General features: G+C 33.1%; 1 protein-coding gene across 1 annotated transcript in view; it reads right to left on the bottom strand.

Annotated features, from left to right (window-relative positions):
* The window catches only part of LOC144438928 (START domain-containing protein 10-like), a 29848-nt gene extending 10630 nt beyond the window's left edge, over positions 1-19218 (bottom strand). The window contains exons 1-3 of the mRNA XM_078128155.1: positions 18917-19218; positions 8444-8591; positions 1309-1412 (exon numbers count right to left, since the gene is read on the bottom strand). Of these exons, the coding sequence (XP_077984281.1) occupies positions 1309-1412; positions 8444-8591; positions 18917-19081 (417 nt within the window). The 5' untranslated portion in view covers positions 19082-19218. The remainder of the gene's footprint in view (positions 1-1308; positions 1413-8443; positions 8592-18916) is intronic.
* Positions 19219-19290: the final 72 nt, after the last annotated feature.

The raw sequence follows: 19290 nt of genomic DNA, 5'->3' as shown, positions 1-19290 counted from the left end.
CTGACCCTAAATTCAAAGTTCACTGATGTTTCACATGATGTATTACAATCTATCTATACACTCTGACATCCCTACTTTAATGTCACTATATAGGAATCTATCTATACACTCTGACATCCCTACTTTAATGTCACTGTATACCAACCTAGCTATGCACTCTAACATCCCTACCTTAATGTCACTATATACCAAGCTAGCTATGCACTCTAACAGCCCTACCTTAATATCACTATATACAACCCAGCTATGCACTCTATAAACAGCAGAATACCAATCAAATTTTAAGGCAAAATTGTACGAAAATTTCACTATAATATCACGCAACTGTAACAACAAGCTAGACCATATTTTAATACAGACATTTAATGAAGTGGAATGTCAAAGATTCTATTATAAATTCATCTATGGTCATTGGGTCATTCTAATTTCTCGAGTTCACTTGAGGTCATGAATTGTACACTTGTTTACTGCAATACATAGTGTACAGATACCACCATTCATATCAGTTATGCATGCCAGCGTCTGTGTTTTCTACAACTTCTCAGAAAGCATGCAGTACATCATGTGAAACATCAGTGAACTTTGAATTTAGGGTCAGTGTATCTTGTCAAAGTTAGGATATGTCAGCTTCTAGAAGATTACCAAGGAATTAACAAGGCCATTCAGAACAAGTCATGCAAGTATATTTGATGTGTGAGGTATTTTTCAATAAGATGGACTGAATTCAAATCAGAGATGTCTCCATATTAGTGACTAAACACACAGTCTGTAAATTGGGACTATGTTTCAATCCTGGGTCATTGCATTAGTGATATTGTAATAAGGATTACATAGGATCATTCTTTGGTTCTGGATCAACTTTTTCTATAGTTCTGCCAAACAACAGGTTTCTACTATTACACAAGGAAGGTAGTAGCCTACCTGTAGACATGTAGGACTAAAGCTACTGTCTAAGTCTACTCTCGCTCTTCATTCACACTGGTCTCGAATGGCATTCCACCATACAACATGATTGGTCAAATACATACATGCAATCAGGTCACATGATGAATCCATAATTAGGTGTTTCCATGCGAGGTTACTTGGGAAACAGATTTTATTCTATTCTAATTTATGTTAATGTTTTGCACATGTCATGTGTTGCAGGGTGTGGCCTAATACCAGATTAAATGAAGAGTCAGAGCAGACTTGTTGGACGCGCTAAAATTCAAAAAATCCAAATGTCAGCCAGGTTAACGGAAATAATGTTGCAGCATTAGTCCTACACATCTACAGGTTTGCTAGGAAAGTAGGAGATGAGAGACTTACCTTGTGACATACTGAATGGTTAAAGATAATGTACTCTGTACTGGTTTCTAGCCATGATCTCTGCATAACAAAGTCACGGTTTTTGATAGGTGATGGGCACTTCACTGTAAAAGGAAGCATACAATGATAGTAACAGTTAGAAACAACTGTGAAACTACACCATGTATTGACATCAGATCATCTTTGAGCTATATACCATACAAATCATAACTAAATATGAGACAAATAGTCAACATTCATTGAGCACCAAGTATTATACTTTAGTCTAAGTTCATGCATTTTACTTTGTAATGCACATAATTTTTCAATTACCTTACCAAGCTCACCAAAGCTTTCGCCAGGTCTCCACCATGGTTTCGTCAACTTATAAGAATTTGGGGCATTTGTCTGAAGTCATGGATGCATCTTGACTTCAGAAAACAAAACACTGATAAAGCCATGGTGGATACCTGCTGAAAGCTTTGGCTAATTGAAAATTTCTGTGCATTACGAAGTTAAATTCATGAACTTAATCTGACCATTTGAACATATGAGCTTTCATCACATTATACTTCAGGTTTTCTATGACTTTCTCATGAACACAGTCTTCATTTCTGATAAGTCTCAGTTTTGGTTGGAGAATTATCATTTTCTCCATCTCATTTTCTTAAGAACATCACCCTCATTTCTGATAAGCTTTGCAGGGAGGGGTTATGGCGTGAACTAAGACAAGATAGGTGCATGCTATGGAAGAAACAGCTTGACTAGTATAATACTAGGAAATGACTTTGTTTTCTCCAAGTAGCATTATTTTAATAAAATCATGTTTTTCCACAAAGTTTTCAATATTGTACATCACGTGTTTGCATTTTCTTATATGACAGAATTCATTATAACATGCACAAGTCAAGTTATTGTCTTTAAACAGAAAATATGGATTTTATACCTTGGTCATTCTACATCACAAAAAATAGTTTCTACATCAATTTAGGGAGCTCAAAATATGAGTCAAAATCTTCCAAATCACTGTGATTTTTCACAATTTGTCAAAAATTACGCTTGAGGATTATAACTATATAATTAAATATTTAATTTCCCTAATATTTTTCTTCATTCACCAGAAGATACTCATGACCTAAAAAGTTGGTCACGATTCATCTATCAACATGTAGGAACAAGACCCTTTTACAGCAATCATATTTTCCTTAGCTGAACAAAGAAAAATACTGGGGAATAATATCTACTAATTATACCATGCACAAGCCAAAATGTACATGTTTGGACAGAAAATACAGTGTTTACACCTGGTCATTAAATATCAAGATAATGCATACCTATGCCATTGATGTAATTGGTTTCAGTCAAAACATAGCCATTATTTGTCTCATTTTTTCTAAAATTAAAACTTTTATGAGGGAGATATAATTATCCTGTTCTCCATTATTTTTCTTCATTCAGCCAGAAACTACTCTCGACTTTTAAGGATCTGTCGCTACTTGTTTTCAACACGGCCCCTTTTGTCATTCATACTTTCCTTGGCTAGGGAATAAAATCTAATTTATACACACAAATTTTCACATGTTGTCTCAATTTTTGCAATTTTTTGCATTTATACAAATTTGGACTTTGCCTATACAGCTTCACGTCATTTTTTTTAAGTAAGACAACATGCTGGTAAAGTCATTTATGAATTAAAAATCTAAAATAAATACCCTATTTGTCATCCATATGGCTAATTTAACCCTAGGTCATTCAGTCAAGTATCCGCTCTCGATCTCATTCATCATATGTGTAAATTACATATTACACATACACACTAAACTACTACAACCTGTGACAGGCAAACATTAACAAGTGGAATTTGTTACAAGCATGGGGAAAGTAAACAACTGAATTGGATTAATAACACTTGTGACAAAGTATGTCGGAAATACAGAGAGACAAGTAATAGGTATTACATGTACAGTGGTTTGATAAGAACAGTTTTATGGCCTCTTTCTGAGGACATGAAAAGCCAGGGAAACTAAAATTGACATTCATTTTGTAAAGAGGCCATAAAAGTGTTCTTAAACAACAATGGCATTAAATACAAGTCTCTGTATTTCCAACATGCTGTGCCAATTACTATTAATCCAATTCGTTTATTTACTTTCCCTGTTTGTAACATGCTCCACTTGTCAATGCTTCTTTGTCGCTGGTTGTACCACAGTGCATGTTCAAGGTGTTGAGAAACACAACAAGTTCAATGACCAATGGACTTGTCATAGCACTGACCATGACTGACATCATTACTATGTAAATTAACATGCAAATCATAGATTCCGATGGTGAGGCTAAACGCAATTGACGAAACTAGCATCATAATTCATCGTGTTGTATTTTTACAGGAAATGAAATAAACCATGGTCATGAAATAAAGACAATGTGACAATACTGCACAAATGATGCCATACATACAATCATGTTACCACATTTGGAGTCTATCGGTACTAGTAGTGGTATCGACTGACAAAAATCCATTAGATTAACGTTATCTGTTAGCACTTCATCAAAATGATATATTTTTATGCTATTACTATCATACAATCTTTACCTACATGTATGTTTGTCACTACTCTAGTCTCTATACGGTATCATTGCGATTGACACCTCCACTCACTGTGTGGTTTAGAGACCACATTGGCATCCATACTAGTTTGTCACTGTCCTATGATTAACTTTAATATTTAGCCTATAAATGTATGACTAGTCATTTTTAATTATTACCTATATCAATATTAATATCAAATGTCATAGTGCTTTGACTATATGACTGTAATATTCTATTAATAACAGAAAACTGACAAATTCCTCCCACTCAACCATTTCCTGCTGTTTCCTTTTGCTCACCTGTAAAAACTACTGGTATTTAGCTGGATATTAATAAATGGTTGATAAATACAACAGGAACCCAGTAATCATTAAATTCTTGTTACACATACATTGTACAAGTAATTCATTGAGAGGTCATGTCACATGGGTACAAGTAACATACATGTAGATATAATATACCTGTAGGCTACTGATATTGTTGGGTTTCAACAACACATACACTGTACAATACATATTGAAAATTTATAATCCTAAATAAATATGATAGCCAAACCACCTTAAAACATTGGGTCGAAAATGCCAATACACTGTATGCCCAATTATGAAGACTTTCATTTGAAACCAGTCTAATATTGGCAGCAATACCATCACCACTTCTGACATGGTATGACATTATTATTATTTTTTTGCAATGTCTTAGGTGGTCTGGGTACACTGTTTATTTACAAACGTAAACTGTCAATATTTGATTGTACATTGTACATTTTTGTCTTTACCCGATATTGTCCATGTAAAAGTCTTAGACCCATATTATATGTACTTAATCAGATCATGCCAGTTGACTACATTCATTGACACTACACGTTTAAGATCGATACAATGTACTTATCAGATCCTGCCTATACTCATTGACATTCTCAATGTAAGACTTATACAATGCACTTTACCAAATCATAACTACATTCAAAAATGTACAAATTATATAATGGTATTTCTATCAATTAATTAGTCATCTATTACTAATAATCATTGTTGACATGTAACACAGGTGTCACCATTGTAACAGGATGACCTTGTATCATGATTAATCTACTGTTTATAATAGATGGGCAGTCTACAATCTACAACTTATAATAGATGGAGTCTACAATCTATCACTTATAATTGATGGAGTCTACAATCTACCACTTATAATAGATGGACAGTCTACAATCTACCACTTATAATAGATGGGCAGTCTACAATCTACAACTTATAATAGATGGAGTCTACAATCTACCACATATAATAGATGGACAGTCTACAATCTACAACTTATAATTGATGGAGTCTACAATCTACGACTTATAATTGATGGAGTCTACAATCTATTACTTATAATAGATGGGCAGTCTACAATCTACAACTTATAATAGATGGACAGTCTACAATCTATCACTTATAATAGATGGACAGTCTACAATCTATCACTTATAATAGATGGACAGTCTACAATCTATCACTTATAATAGATGGACAGGCTATACAATCTACCACTTATAATAGATGGACAGTCTACAATCTACCACTTATAATAGATGGACAGTCTACAATCTATCACTTAAAATAGATGGACAGTCTATACAATCTACAACTTATAATAGATGGACAGTCTACAATCTATCACTTATAATAGATGGACAGTCTATACAATCTACAACTTATAATAGATGGACAGTCTATACAATCTATCACTTATAATAGATGGACAGTCTATACAATCTATCACTTATAATAGATGGACAGTCTACAACCTATCACTTATAATAAATGGACAGTCTATACAATCTACCACTTATAATAGATGGACAGTCTACAATCTATCACTTATAATAGATGGACATTCTACAATCTATCACTTATAATAGATGGACAGTCTACAATCTACCACTTATAATAGATGGACAGTCTACAATCTACCACTTATAATAGATGGACAGTCTATACAATCTACCACTTATAATACATTTTGTAGATGAACAGTCTATACAATCTACCACTTATAGATGGACAGTCTATACAATCTACAACTTATAATAGATGGCCAGTCTATACAATCTACCACTTATAATAGATGGACATTCTATACAATCTACAACTTATAATAGATGGACAGTCTATACAATCTACCACTTATAATAGATGGACAGTCTATACAATCTACCACTTATAATAGATGGACAGTCTATACAATCTACCACTTATAATAGATGGACATTCTACAATGTTTTGCAACTCACATATGTTCAGTATGGAGACTATTAGCCTAAGGTTAACCGTCATTTGACGGAGTCTATATAATAAGTCATTTTTTATTCAGTTATGCTACTGATGACTGGGGGTCAAGGCCAAAAATGAACAAATGACTAGAACACCTGTCTGTTAATAGCAAATATAGTCACATATAAAAGTAAATCTTTTAATAGATGAATATTTAATAGCAGTTTAATAAGAATCTTTCATCAATTAAATTATATAAACAGCAATATTGGAAGAGAAAGACAAAAATTATTAGAATTTTTCAACAACATGATGTTTACGTCTTCACTAAAAATAAATCATTTCTACTACCTAGATATCTAGTTTCATTTCCATGTTTCACGGATGTGGCCCATAAATATACATTCAAGAAAAGTATTCTAATATTTCTAGTCAGTTGGCACACAAACATATATTTCTGGCAAGTATTCTAATATTTCTAGTCAGTTGGCACACAAACATATATTTCTGGCAAGTATTCTAATATTTCTAGTCAGTTGGCACACAAACATATATTTATAAAATGTATTCTAATATTTCCTGTCAATCGGACCATAAATATACATTCAAGAAAAGTATTCTAATATTTCTAGTCAATTGGCACACAAACATATTTTTATGAAAACTGTTTTAAAATTTCCTGTTAGTTGGCCTACAAACATATATTTCTGAAAAGTATTCTAAAATTTCTAGTCAGTTGGCACACAAACATATTTTTATGAAAAGTGTTTTACAGTCATACATTGTAGTTGTGTTTTAGTCATACACTGTACATGTATCAATATACAGGTACAGTCATATATTGTAGTCATGTTTTACACAGTCATACATTGTACATGTATCAATATAGTACAGGTTCTGTAAGAATCCCTGTCATGTTTTAGTCATCTCGTAGTCGTGTTTTACAGTCATACACTGTACATGTATCAATATACAGGTTCTGTATGAATCCCACAGTCATATTTTATAGTCATCCCATAGTCGTGTTAAGTCATACACTGTACATATATCAATCCCACAGTCATCCTAAAATACCCTCTTACTCATGACCCCAGCCAACTCTTTCAGATGAACAGATGGGTACATTATTTCACAAAGAGAGATAAAGAAAATAATTTAAGATCAACCTGGTTTTAAAATGATAGAAGGGTGCTGAATGGTATGGTATTCAAAAGTTAGACATGGTGCATTAGTTATCTGATCCATGGTAACTAGCATTGCTAAATTATCACAACAGTTTGACATGGTGGTGTTGAATGTTCATTCACTTACAATGACATTTTGAGTGACTAAAACATACTGTTGAAACTAGCTGGTGTAGTACAACTGCTGACATCAGATCGTGGATGAACAGAGAATGTTACAAACAGGGAAAGCAAACAACTTAATGGACTTAATAACACTTAGCACAGCATGTTGGAAGTACAGAGACTTGTACTACATTCCATCATTTGATAAGAATAGTTTTATGGCCACTTTACCTAATCGTTTTATGTTCACAAACAATTTTTGAGTTCCCCTGGCACTTCATGCACACATAAAGAGGCTATAAAACTGTTCTTATCAAACAATGAAATGTAATACAAGTCTCTGCTGTTCCCACATGCTGTTCCAAGTGTTGTTCATCCAATTAATTTGTTTACTTTTCCTGTTTGTATTAGGTTCTGTTCATCTAAGTCTGATGTCACTAGTTGTATAAAATACATGTTACATGTTTAGAAATAAAACGTTTAATTCAATCAAACCAAACTCTCAGTTTGATACTACATCTGTGCCAGTTACATGTGAAATAAGTTAAGCTAACATGAACACTGAATAGTAGTCATAACCTTTAAAGGGGCACAAGCTGAGCTTACTCGCATTTAAGCATAGTTTATGCTGCATATATATATTTATAAGGTACCTGCAGTATTGTACTTAATGGAGTATACTTAACCACCACTTGCAATTGACTGAACTCAAACCTGGTATCAAGATATAATTTATAACTTATGATGACTTAATTTATTATGTATACACATATAAAATGTTCACGAAATCCCAATTATGCAATCAACTGTTTTAACATGCCAGAAGACAATTGTAATGTTATAGAAAGCATGCATCAACATTAGAATCATATCAATAGTTAATCGATGTTATTATGTAGGTATTTTCACTTGAGTAAAGAGCTTACAAACTCAGCTTGTGCCACTTTAATGAGCTTCCCAGTGTGCATTTAGGCAATTGATGACATGCAACATAGCAGTGTTAGTGTGCAACTTACATGCGTAGTATCCAATGTCGTTATTTGGGTTAATCATACACAACTCTTTGCCTTCCACCATTGCTTTGTCCCAATGTTTCCTGTAGTCTGGATCATGTAGTACATCATACATAGTCTCAGCTTGGATATCAGGAAAGTTTCTATAAACCTAGCCACAGAGAGTCAAATCAAATATATAGAGAAAATGTTAGTATGATATCGATTGTATTGTAGACATGTACATGTAACACCTTACATCTACATATTGTAAGTAGCATTGACAGCACATTGGTTGCAAAAGACAAATGACGTGTAAAATATATGTATACATGTATGTTTTTTTCCTGACATACATTATGTAAGTATAATGTTGATAAAATTCACATGGTCTACGATAAAAATGTCTTTTAAGATCATCTCTTATGTAATTATGACATATGACAACTGTACATAATCATTATTACGCACTTCTCTCCTTGGTTTTGGTTTATTTTTGTTGTTGTCTTTCTGCCATACACTCTGAATGAGATGGACAGTTTTATGTTGATGGTAATGTCAACAAACAAACAGAGAAATTTCTATTCTGCTGATTGACATTACAGACATAACAAAAGACATACCCTCTCCTCCACTGAAAAAAATCATTATTTCCCATTCCATGTACAGAAATTTATGAAACTGCCACCCCCCCCCCCCCCCCCCCCCCCCCCCCAGTCATAAATAATGTGTGGCCACTCAACTCACACTTTCTTTCAAGCCCCCCTCCATAATTCTGACCACAGTCTAATTCTCTGTGTATGGATGGATGGACAGCTGTCTTCATTCCTAATTTGTGCAGACTTACATTCTATAAACAGTACAAGGTCACTTAGTTACATCAATTAACAGCAATTAAAGAGCTAATGGGTAGGCAAGTATCATTGACCACTGTTTATCTATTGTGTTATTTTTAGCAACTAATTTATACCAATTATCAATGTGTGCATATTAAATATGAATTACTTTACATGTGTAATTAATTGACCTGGTTTGCTTTTAAAATCAATTTCACTAATTACTTGAGTAAACATTAATTTGTAAATATAGTTTTTTTTACATAAAATATGCAATAATTTATTTCAAATAAAATTTGATTTTTTTTCATATTTTACAAGCAGAGTCTGATTACAATGTGACATTTTACAATGACAATAACAGATTGTATAACAGTGGAAAATATATAGCTGTAAAATTTATATTCAAATTTAAATAAATGAATGAATTCAACAATTAAAAATGTTAAATTCAACTTTAAAAAAACTGATGAATGAATGAATGGAGATTATTTAATATTAAAATATTAAAATTTATCGCTGAAATGATAAAAATAACTGGATGAATAGAAATCTTGTTGAGTAATGAGTCTTCCTACTTCAACTCTCCCCTCCCATGATGTACGATGTCAAAAGACTCCATTCACAATGATCTACTAGTAGGTATATCCTATTATTATTTGCAGACTGACGTCAGGTGACCAGTCAGTGACGTACTTCCGCTACTGTAATTGCTATAACAACATCCACACTGTGGATAAGAGAAAAACGTCCACAAAACATATGACCACATGAACACTGAAAGCTGTCCTTCAGTATTTCAACAGAATAAAACCACATGGTGTTTTCTACAGTGTGGTTCCAGCCAGACTACATTTTGTATATGTACAAACAGAATGGTTCATCAATACAGTTATGACGTGAATCCATGTATGCAAACTATGAGTTTATATACAGCTGTAAAAACACATAACACTACTTGAGTCAATTACAAATACTTGTACACGTGTAGTAATTTATTATGTCTACGGGTTTGCAGATTTCCAACAATTTCATTTTTACGATCATTTTATTTGTACTGGTTGCCTGTATTTGTTATCGTGATTACCAAACCTGTGGATACTAGAGTTTGAATATGGTGTCACAATGTTTTTTTACAGTTTCATATATTTTTTGTTATGAATTACAAAAACAAAATACAGAAACTGATAACATATATATATATAAAATAATACATTTTTTCTCACTATGATGAACACAAATCAACATCACTGTTATATGAAACAAGGAAGATTCAAACACAAAACTGTTAATATTTGTGTTCGTTGTGAGATTATCTCAGATAATATATATCATTTTATGTGTGCTATCAGTGCTGTATTGTGTGAAACATAAAAAAAAACATTGTGTCACCCAATTGACACTCCATACTCTCTCTAGTTTGGTAGTAATTTGACGCTATGACTATTAATTGAAGTATTACAGATTTGAAACAATTTTTATAATAACATATGGTGTGTACATCAACTACATGTATTGCAGTTAATTATTGTTTTATTTCTTTATTCATTGCATTATTTTTTAATCAAGGGCTTACTTGTATGTTAGCAGCATTGGTAGTAAAATTGAACACATACATCACAAACAATTAGATAAAATGTATATTAACAAATAAATCTGGTACATAAAAAAACCAAAGATATAAACTGGGGAAAGAAAAACAACATAAGATATTATCTAATAAAACTACTCTATGTTCTTTAACACTTTCCTGTTTTCAAGTACCACTGATAAGGTATTATTTGATAAGTTTATCTATTTGTTTGCTAATTGACTCATTGTAGCAATTTGTATTATCTCAGGACATCTCTTTTCCTGGTTGAAAATCTTGGTACAGCTTCAATTTCTCCATTATTCAGTATATTCTTTTGTTCCGTTCATCACAACAGAATTATTTCAACCATTTGGGTTTGCCTAACATGAGCTGTAATTCTAAAACTACCTACATGTGATGAGTTCCTCTCTTTTTAAAATAATAAAGTCTACCTCAGTAATCAATACTGGAAAGATGAACTATTAATCGGATAAATATTGCTATCACTACACACTCACACGTAGTTTGTAACACCACTCACTGTTTTTGTGAAGTTGTTAGTTTACTGTATGGGTAGGCTAGCTAGTCTTATCTGCACAATTTGCTTACAACCAAACACCAAGGAGTGAAAGATTACACTGTGATAATTGCTAGTAGTACTACTAGTAGTTTTAGCACAGTTTGAGGCAGCTATAAACTTGGTTGCTTGGTTGAATTTAGTTGTAAGCATTCAAGTGTCTTGTCATCTTTGCTACAACATTCTGTCTACTGGAGCTCCATTCCTGATACTACAACTGGCAAAAAAACCACATTGATGCGTTTGCTTGAATGAAGTGAGCTAAAGACTGCAGTAAGGACAAATTAGGTACAGACAACAAGATAACTGATACAAAAACAACAAGGTGTGCCTCTGTTGAAGGTTGAGGCAAGCTTTTATCAGTTTGTTTCTATCATGGGGAAGTTAATCATCTTGTAAAATAAATAATTTCAGTTTAAACTTCACCAGTAACAGTGGCACTCGATTGTTATAATGACTGTTATAATGTGTAGTGTTTTAATCAGTAACCATGGTTATAGGATTCAGGATCCAGTAGTGTTTATACTTTGACAAGTTACTGACACTAATAATATTATATGTCATTATATGTATCAAACCTTGTATCATTCCTGATTGCCATGAGCAAGCAAATACACATTATTTTGTGAGTTATACATTTGCAGTGTCTAAAGTACTACAGGTAATGTATAACAAACCTACAATGAGATATCCTAATCAACACATGTATGATGGGTAAACCTGGTGTTTCTGTAATAGATAATGTCCAAAGCTACACAATATCATTATCAAGCAAAACACAACTACATGAAAACTTGTTTTTATGTTTCAGCTTTGCAACCATACTTTCCCCCGGAACCCAAAGACTTTGGTTTCCCGGAAGCTGCCCTCCAGGTCATGGAAATAACACCAGCAGACTGCCAGTCGGTATCATTTATGGTTAGAAATACGACAGTATCTAATCATCTTCAAACATCTAACTTTTGTTCTTGATTAATAAAAACATTCTTGGCAAATGCTTTCGGAGTTGTTCACCTTGCAATGTTGCAAGAATTTCACCTCTAATGCCACAATACTAATACTCCCGTCAGTCCCTCTTAAATCTCAAAGTCAAATATGTATTTATGATGACACATACTGATCAAGCAATTATAGAAAATATTGAAAGTTACTTTTGACCAAATATGGATATTGAATAGTCTCACAAATATCTGATCTATGATGTCATCAATGTAAATTATGTATGTATACATCAGATGGAATACAAACGTGATATCAGATTTTTTCATGGCAAGTATTGATGTCAGATATAACCTTCAGTTTCATTACTGTGTATTGTTAACTTAAATATCACATAACTGCACAATATTGAAAGACCTCAAATCTTCATTTGGAAGATTACCAATGAAAGACAAAAGATGATGGAGCACCTCTGTTCACAGTCCCTACTGAGTGCAGTGAACCCGCCTCACCTATGTGACCTACGATTGCTTTTGAAAGTTAGCACAAATGCTCGATAGTCTAGAAGCTACTTTACATGTAAGGTAGCATCCACTACTGTACAATGACATGTATGGAATAAGCACTATAATTTGAAGACCCGACAACATGAGCAAACTAAACTTTTCCTTCAGGAATTTACACCAAAAATAAGTGCTATTAAATTGTTATTGGAACATACGACTTTTCTCTGGTTTCGTTTTATCTTCAAAACTGTAAAAATTGTTGAAATAATTCTGCAAGATGAAAATAACAATACTGTGAGATATCAACAAGCTAGGACATGATGGTACTGATTCACATATAACTAACTGACTCCTCTTTGTACTCTACCTGTTGGCTGACAAAGAGTTAGCTATTTGGACCATTCTTACATTGTTTCGTTTTATCTTTTGACAATTTGTATACCTATTCATGTGCATATATATAACATTATAAGTGTGAAGGAATGTTAGAGGATTTTTGTCTCTCATGCAAGAGGCAGGACCACAGCAGGATGTGCATGTTTAGACATATACATGTATGAAATATGTCTACCTGCTAGTATGATTAGTGACAGCAATGTAGTTATGTTATGATATTGATGAAAGGATGACAATGGAATCTCATTCACTATGCCAGTAGACATATTACTGTATCCAGAAACCAGGTCCATTTCAAGACATCTGAGGTCTTTCTATGGGTAGCCAAGAACTGTCCATTTCAAGTCATTTCAGGTATTTCCATGGGTGGCTAGGAACCAGGTCCACTTCAAGTCAATTCAGGTCTTTCCATGGGTACCCAGCGACCAGGTCCTTTTCAAGACATTTCAATTCTTTCCATGAGTAACCAGAAACCAGGTCCAGGACTCACACTTAAAGTCAAATAAAATTCCAGGATTTTCCATGAGTTTTTCATCAGTTTTCTATGAGTATTCAAAGCAACTTTGGTAAACTTTGTTGAACAAGAATAAAGTTTTAGACAATTTTTATGAGTTGATCAATATCTGTTTTATGGTCTGTGATGGTTGAAAACCTGAAGTTGATCATATTTGAAAACACAACTGCAATTTAAATCTAAATTTGTTCATAATTGCTTTAACTCTCTTTTATAGAAACACTATACCTACATTGTAATCTGATCATCAGAATTTCAATTGTCATCTACTGATGAGAAGTAATATCAGTACCCACTGTGTATAATACCATGATGATATGAGCTGGTCGTTCTATGTCACGACAATGCACATCTATATCCCTGGTAACCTGTGTTCGAAATATGAGTCAAAACGTTCAAAATTGCCATTATTTTCCCTGATTTTTCTTTGATACTGCTGGTATAATTATGATATTCTCCACTATTTTTCTTCATTCAGCCAGAATACTTGTGATCTAAAGGGTTGTCACTACTCATCTAGCGACTTGTAGTAACAAAGACCCCTTAGGTCACTTGTTTTTTCATTGGCTGAACGAAGACAAATATTGGGGAATAATACGTAATTGTATGTTCATATAGATAATAACATCTATCAAGCATAAAGATTTAACTCAATTTCATATTTTCTTTCCGTTGACAGCCATTCCAATGAACTGAAGCATGACAAATTAATGTGAATTATTGATGGCTCTCTAACTCAAATTCAACCTAATTCTGATAATTAGAGTATTAATATGCAAACTTGGTTAATCATAGCATCGCCCACAAATTATGTGGTAAATGTACAGTTAAAATATGGTTCCTCACTGTAAAATTGACAAAACACTGTATCCATCACTTCAATCTTCTTTTAGCACACAGGATGATTCCTCTCTTTACTGAAGGGTAGGGTCTTTCAATCATAACTTGTACTTGCTTGTAATCAGGTCCCTGACATAATTAATTAGTTGGTTGTGGTGTGGTGGGAAGGTCATATATTACTCTGTAAGCTTCACAGCCATCTAACTATTCCAGAAAAATGAAAGGCTATTGACAGCTTTCCCTAACAGAGGGAGTGCTTGTGAGCTAGCCGAATGTTGATTCTATACAAAATCTAGTCATCATTAATTACATGTGAAAGAAATTCAGAAAGACTGTTAAGATAAATATTGTGCATTTAATCGTATGACACAGGAAAGTAAATATCATTTATAGCTCACTAATGTATTTCTTATGTCATGACAAGGAGTTTTCATTTAGATAAATATTATATTTGGAAGTGCATCTATATATACCAAAGGAATAAAATATTGTAGCATCCAGAAGGTTAGGCTGTACTTCAACTTACTTTATTGACAGACTTGGTCTAAAATCACCAATCATAAGTCACCATGGTAACAAGATAGTAACATCTTACATAATTTGGCCCAAGCTAATGATATCAAATACTAGTAAAATATTAGTGTATTGTACATCTTGCTGTTTATGGGTGTGTCCATTCACTGTACTTCAATGTCCATTCACTGTAGTTCAATGTCCGTATCTTGTCTCAGCTTGTCATATGTGTACCAAGTAATAATCTTTAAAATCTCATTCCATTGTGTTCATCTTGTTAGATTAAAATCTAACTAGACATACTGACTCAACAGTTAGTATAGAAACTAGGCTATCTAACTAGACATACTGACTCAACAGTTAGTACAGAAACTAGGCTATCTAACTAGACATACTAACTCAACAACGAGTCTCTAGGCTGTCATCTTTTCATATGTTATGTACAAATACCATTGTCATATATTCATTACATGTAATTGTAATAAAATAGGTCACCCAATCACAGAAGATCAAGTCACCATATTTAATTATAAAATGTCAAATTTGACTTTTGAAAATAAGATTTCTTTACAAAAATAAAATGTAAGTCATTTACATTTGTACTATACAGAGACACAATATTTATTTGATCCACTGAGGACTGAAATTGCAAACCTCTGATGAAAGTCTCAGAATATATGTACTAAACAAATTCAACTATACATACACAATTTGTATATTTAAAGGTTAGATTTATGAATAAATCTTTTTATCCAATACATTCAATTACAATGACAAGTTAGCATTTACATGTACTTCAATTTTTGCATCAGCGCTTCAAGAAATAGGACAGAAAACCGACCCTTGCAGTAGTGTAAGGTCCATTTTGTTGACTGTATTTCAATTAATTTTCCAAGAGGCCAGACCAGATTTTAGTATATGCCAGCAATTATGCTTATATATATTCTGGATATGATGTGTTCAATTACAGTGATACCCCCAGCAATTATGCAATATTCTGTTCTTGACCTCTGACCTCACTGATACAATCATTCCCCCATTCAACTTTAAAAAAAAAACCATTACATAGACCCTATGTTATGTACTTGTAGGGTCTATGTTTAACAATGAGATTTCAACTTTTGATAATTTGTTTTGGAAGTTATAATTATAATTAGGTCTAATAAAAAAATTGTGTGGTTCCAATTACGCTCGATTTTAGAATAGGTGGGGTATGTAGATTTTTTATTTTATTTTATCATATTTTTTTTTTCTGTGTGAGTGACCAGTTCAGGTTTTCCACTGTTTTCCAAATGGTCTCTGTGTTGTTTATTTCTTCCTATTTAACAGTATGTGATTCCAGCACTGCATGCTGGTCAATAATCTCGTCTCTGTTATGATCTTCATTCACCATTACTAACAATCAATACTACACATTATAATTTGAAGAAAGTTAATTATCGCAATATGAATAATTATCATACTTTGAATGATACAGGTAATTATTATAATTGTGAATTAATTATGTAATTTGAATACAGCTCATCATCATAATTTGAATACTGATAACAATTAATGTTAACCTTACTGCATCATAAAATACTATTGATTGTAGTCATAATACAAAAACATGTACACCCTTAAATCTACTGTGGCTTCACTTTCATCAAGGACATGAACTTTTCCAAATGTCTAGTAGTTCAGATAGTTCTGTGGCTTCATGAAGTTTGCCTTGAATGTCTCATAGCTCAGATAGTTTTGTGGCTTTATGAAGTTTGCCAAATGTCTCGTAGCTCAGATAGTTTTGTGGCTTCATGAAGTTTGCCAAATGTCTAGTAGTTCAGATAGTTTTGTGGCTTCATGAAGTTTGCCAAATGTCAACATTTCACATAAATTTGACTTTACAAACACTGAATTGATTTGTACATAATTTTTTATTATTTCTATTGATCTGTCATCTGGAAATCCAAAAATCCCTGTTTTACTTCTGATTTTTATCTTCTATGTATAACTTATCTACTAAGTTTTGTTTACAGCAATGCAGTGATAAAATCTGATGAACACATATGTAGATCAGTTCACTAGTATTATCTTTGCTGTGACTCCAGAGTTCAAAAACCTCACGGCAGACATTACATGTAAGACATCATCTAATTCATTGTAAATTATATACAAAACAAAGAGAAAAAATGTTTAGTATTATCACTACCCTCAACTCAAACTTTATAAACTTAGATAGAGGAGAGCAATTTAGATATATACTACAATCAAAACATAAGGATATTATAACCGCTCTCTACATATACCTGGATGATACATGTAGTCAATAGACACACACTAGAACTACTATATATTTTAATATTTATATTTCATAGATCATTATTAACTTTATTTTGTTTAAATACCAAATTAGAAATGTAAAATTTTCTAAACGGCTAAAATAAAGTGTTATCTTATCTTATCTTATCTATGTAACAATGAGATGACAAGGTTCACTTCCACGTGTACAATATAGGTAAATACAATATATATATAACACACATTACACTCAACCAGTAAAAGATGGGATGGAAAGAGATAACAAATAAAACCAACGTTGACTAATTTCTATCTGAGATGACACGGACAACATTTAAATCCCACGGTATGCATTAATTTTACATAGTACCAGCATTAACATGAGTCATTCATGACTTTTGACTGTGCCCTCCCACTCACATTGACCACTCTATGACGTACATAGTGACACTGTAATCCGTACAATAAAACAGGATAACAGCTACCACACTGGTAATCAATAATATCCAGCTCTACAGATAATACAAACATTGTCTGCATTCATTAAAACATTACCAGTGTAAGCAATGTCTAAAATCTTAAGATGACAAGATATTTTCAATACATGATATGACAGAAGCTATATTCATATAATATATTCCATCACCACTTGACTTTTCTTCCTTATCAACAAACAAATGTGGTTATTAATTAATCTCTAACAAAAAAAAGGGAAATTTACCGAAGCTTTTTTGATCAAATGAAATCATTCAGTTCAACTTCCCTTGTTTAATATCAATTTCCTTATATTTTAGTCAGTCATTTACATTTTTACTGTACGAATTTGTTGTAACAATTTTAACAAATCTCTTTACATTTGAAATGCTTGAGCTGCCCTAGCTAGCTGTGTGCGATTCCACTTGTTGGTTGTTCACGTTGAAAAGACTTATTTCAATAATGTTGGCAACCACTATATGAAATGTAATGTATCAATATGAATGAAGTCCCCGCTACGTGGTAATACAACCGGTTGTATGACCTACATACTACATACATTTATGACGTTTAACGGTTTATGGTCATTTGTCTGTTATGCTACACCTGCCTCCCTGATGACACGCGTACATTACATTCTAAAAGGTTTCCAGCAGTTGAGCACCGGCGAAGCCGTGCTTTGTAATATCACTCCATATTGAATTATCGTTCCGCCCAACAACTTCCAGCTACACAGAGCTTGAACAAGCTGTAATTATGTTCGACTCTAATTTCTCTTGATCAACGAGAAAACAATGTCATATCTAAACGGCTTAGATGTGAAGGTGCGAATATACTCCGATAAATGAACACACGTACACACGCCACAGCTGAAGCGCTTCGCCGAACGCTAACGCCGCTGCGTAATCAACCACTTACACTTCAGACCGTAAACAAGTTCACTTGGCAACTCAGTGTTACGTAACAAGACCAAGTTTCTCGTATTTTTCTTCATAAAACTAATATTACGATGTACACGTTTGATAACTATTACATAAGGGATTCCTTCTCACCTTAAACATTTTTATTGCTGACGTTTTTCCCTCCTGAGTCCATACTGTTGTCCCACCACTTTTTGAGTAACATTGTGTCCAGCCTCCGTGGTCTTCGGCTAATTTGATAAACTCTCTAAAATCTTCGTCATCTGGAACTCTGACTTCTCCAATTTCCATAGGCATTGCTATATAGTCTTATTAAGTATGAAGTTCCAATAAAATGTAAATTCAAGGGATAAAGGTTTTGATACACCGGCGTGGGAAATACAGCAGCCTTTAGTGACTAGTTGGCAATACCACTGCTATGTACCGCTTTACGACACGTCGCAAACAGTTGAGCATGATGACGTCAAGTTATCGTAAAATGTCACGTACTGCGTCATCATCATCAT

The sequence above is a fragment of the Glandiceps talaboti genome, chromosome 8 (genome assembly GCF_964340395.1).
Source record: "Glandiceps talaboti chromosome 8, keGlaTala1.1, whole genome shotgun sequence".
NCBI classification, from domain to species: Eukaryota; Metazoa; Hemichordata; class Enteropneusta; family Spengelidae; genus Glandiceps; species Glandiceps talaboti.
This window is presented reverse-complemented; position numbering and strand designations above follow the sequence as displayed.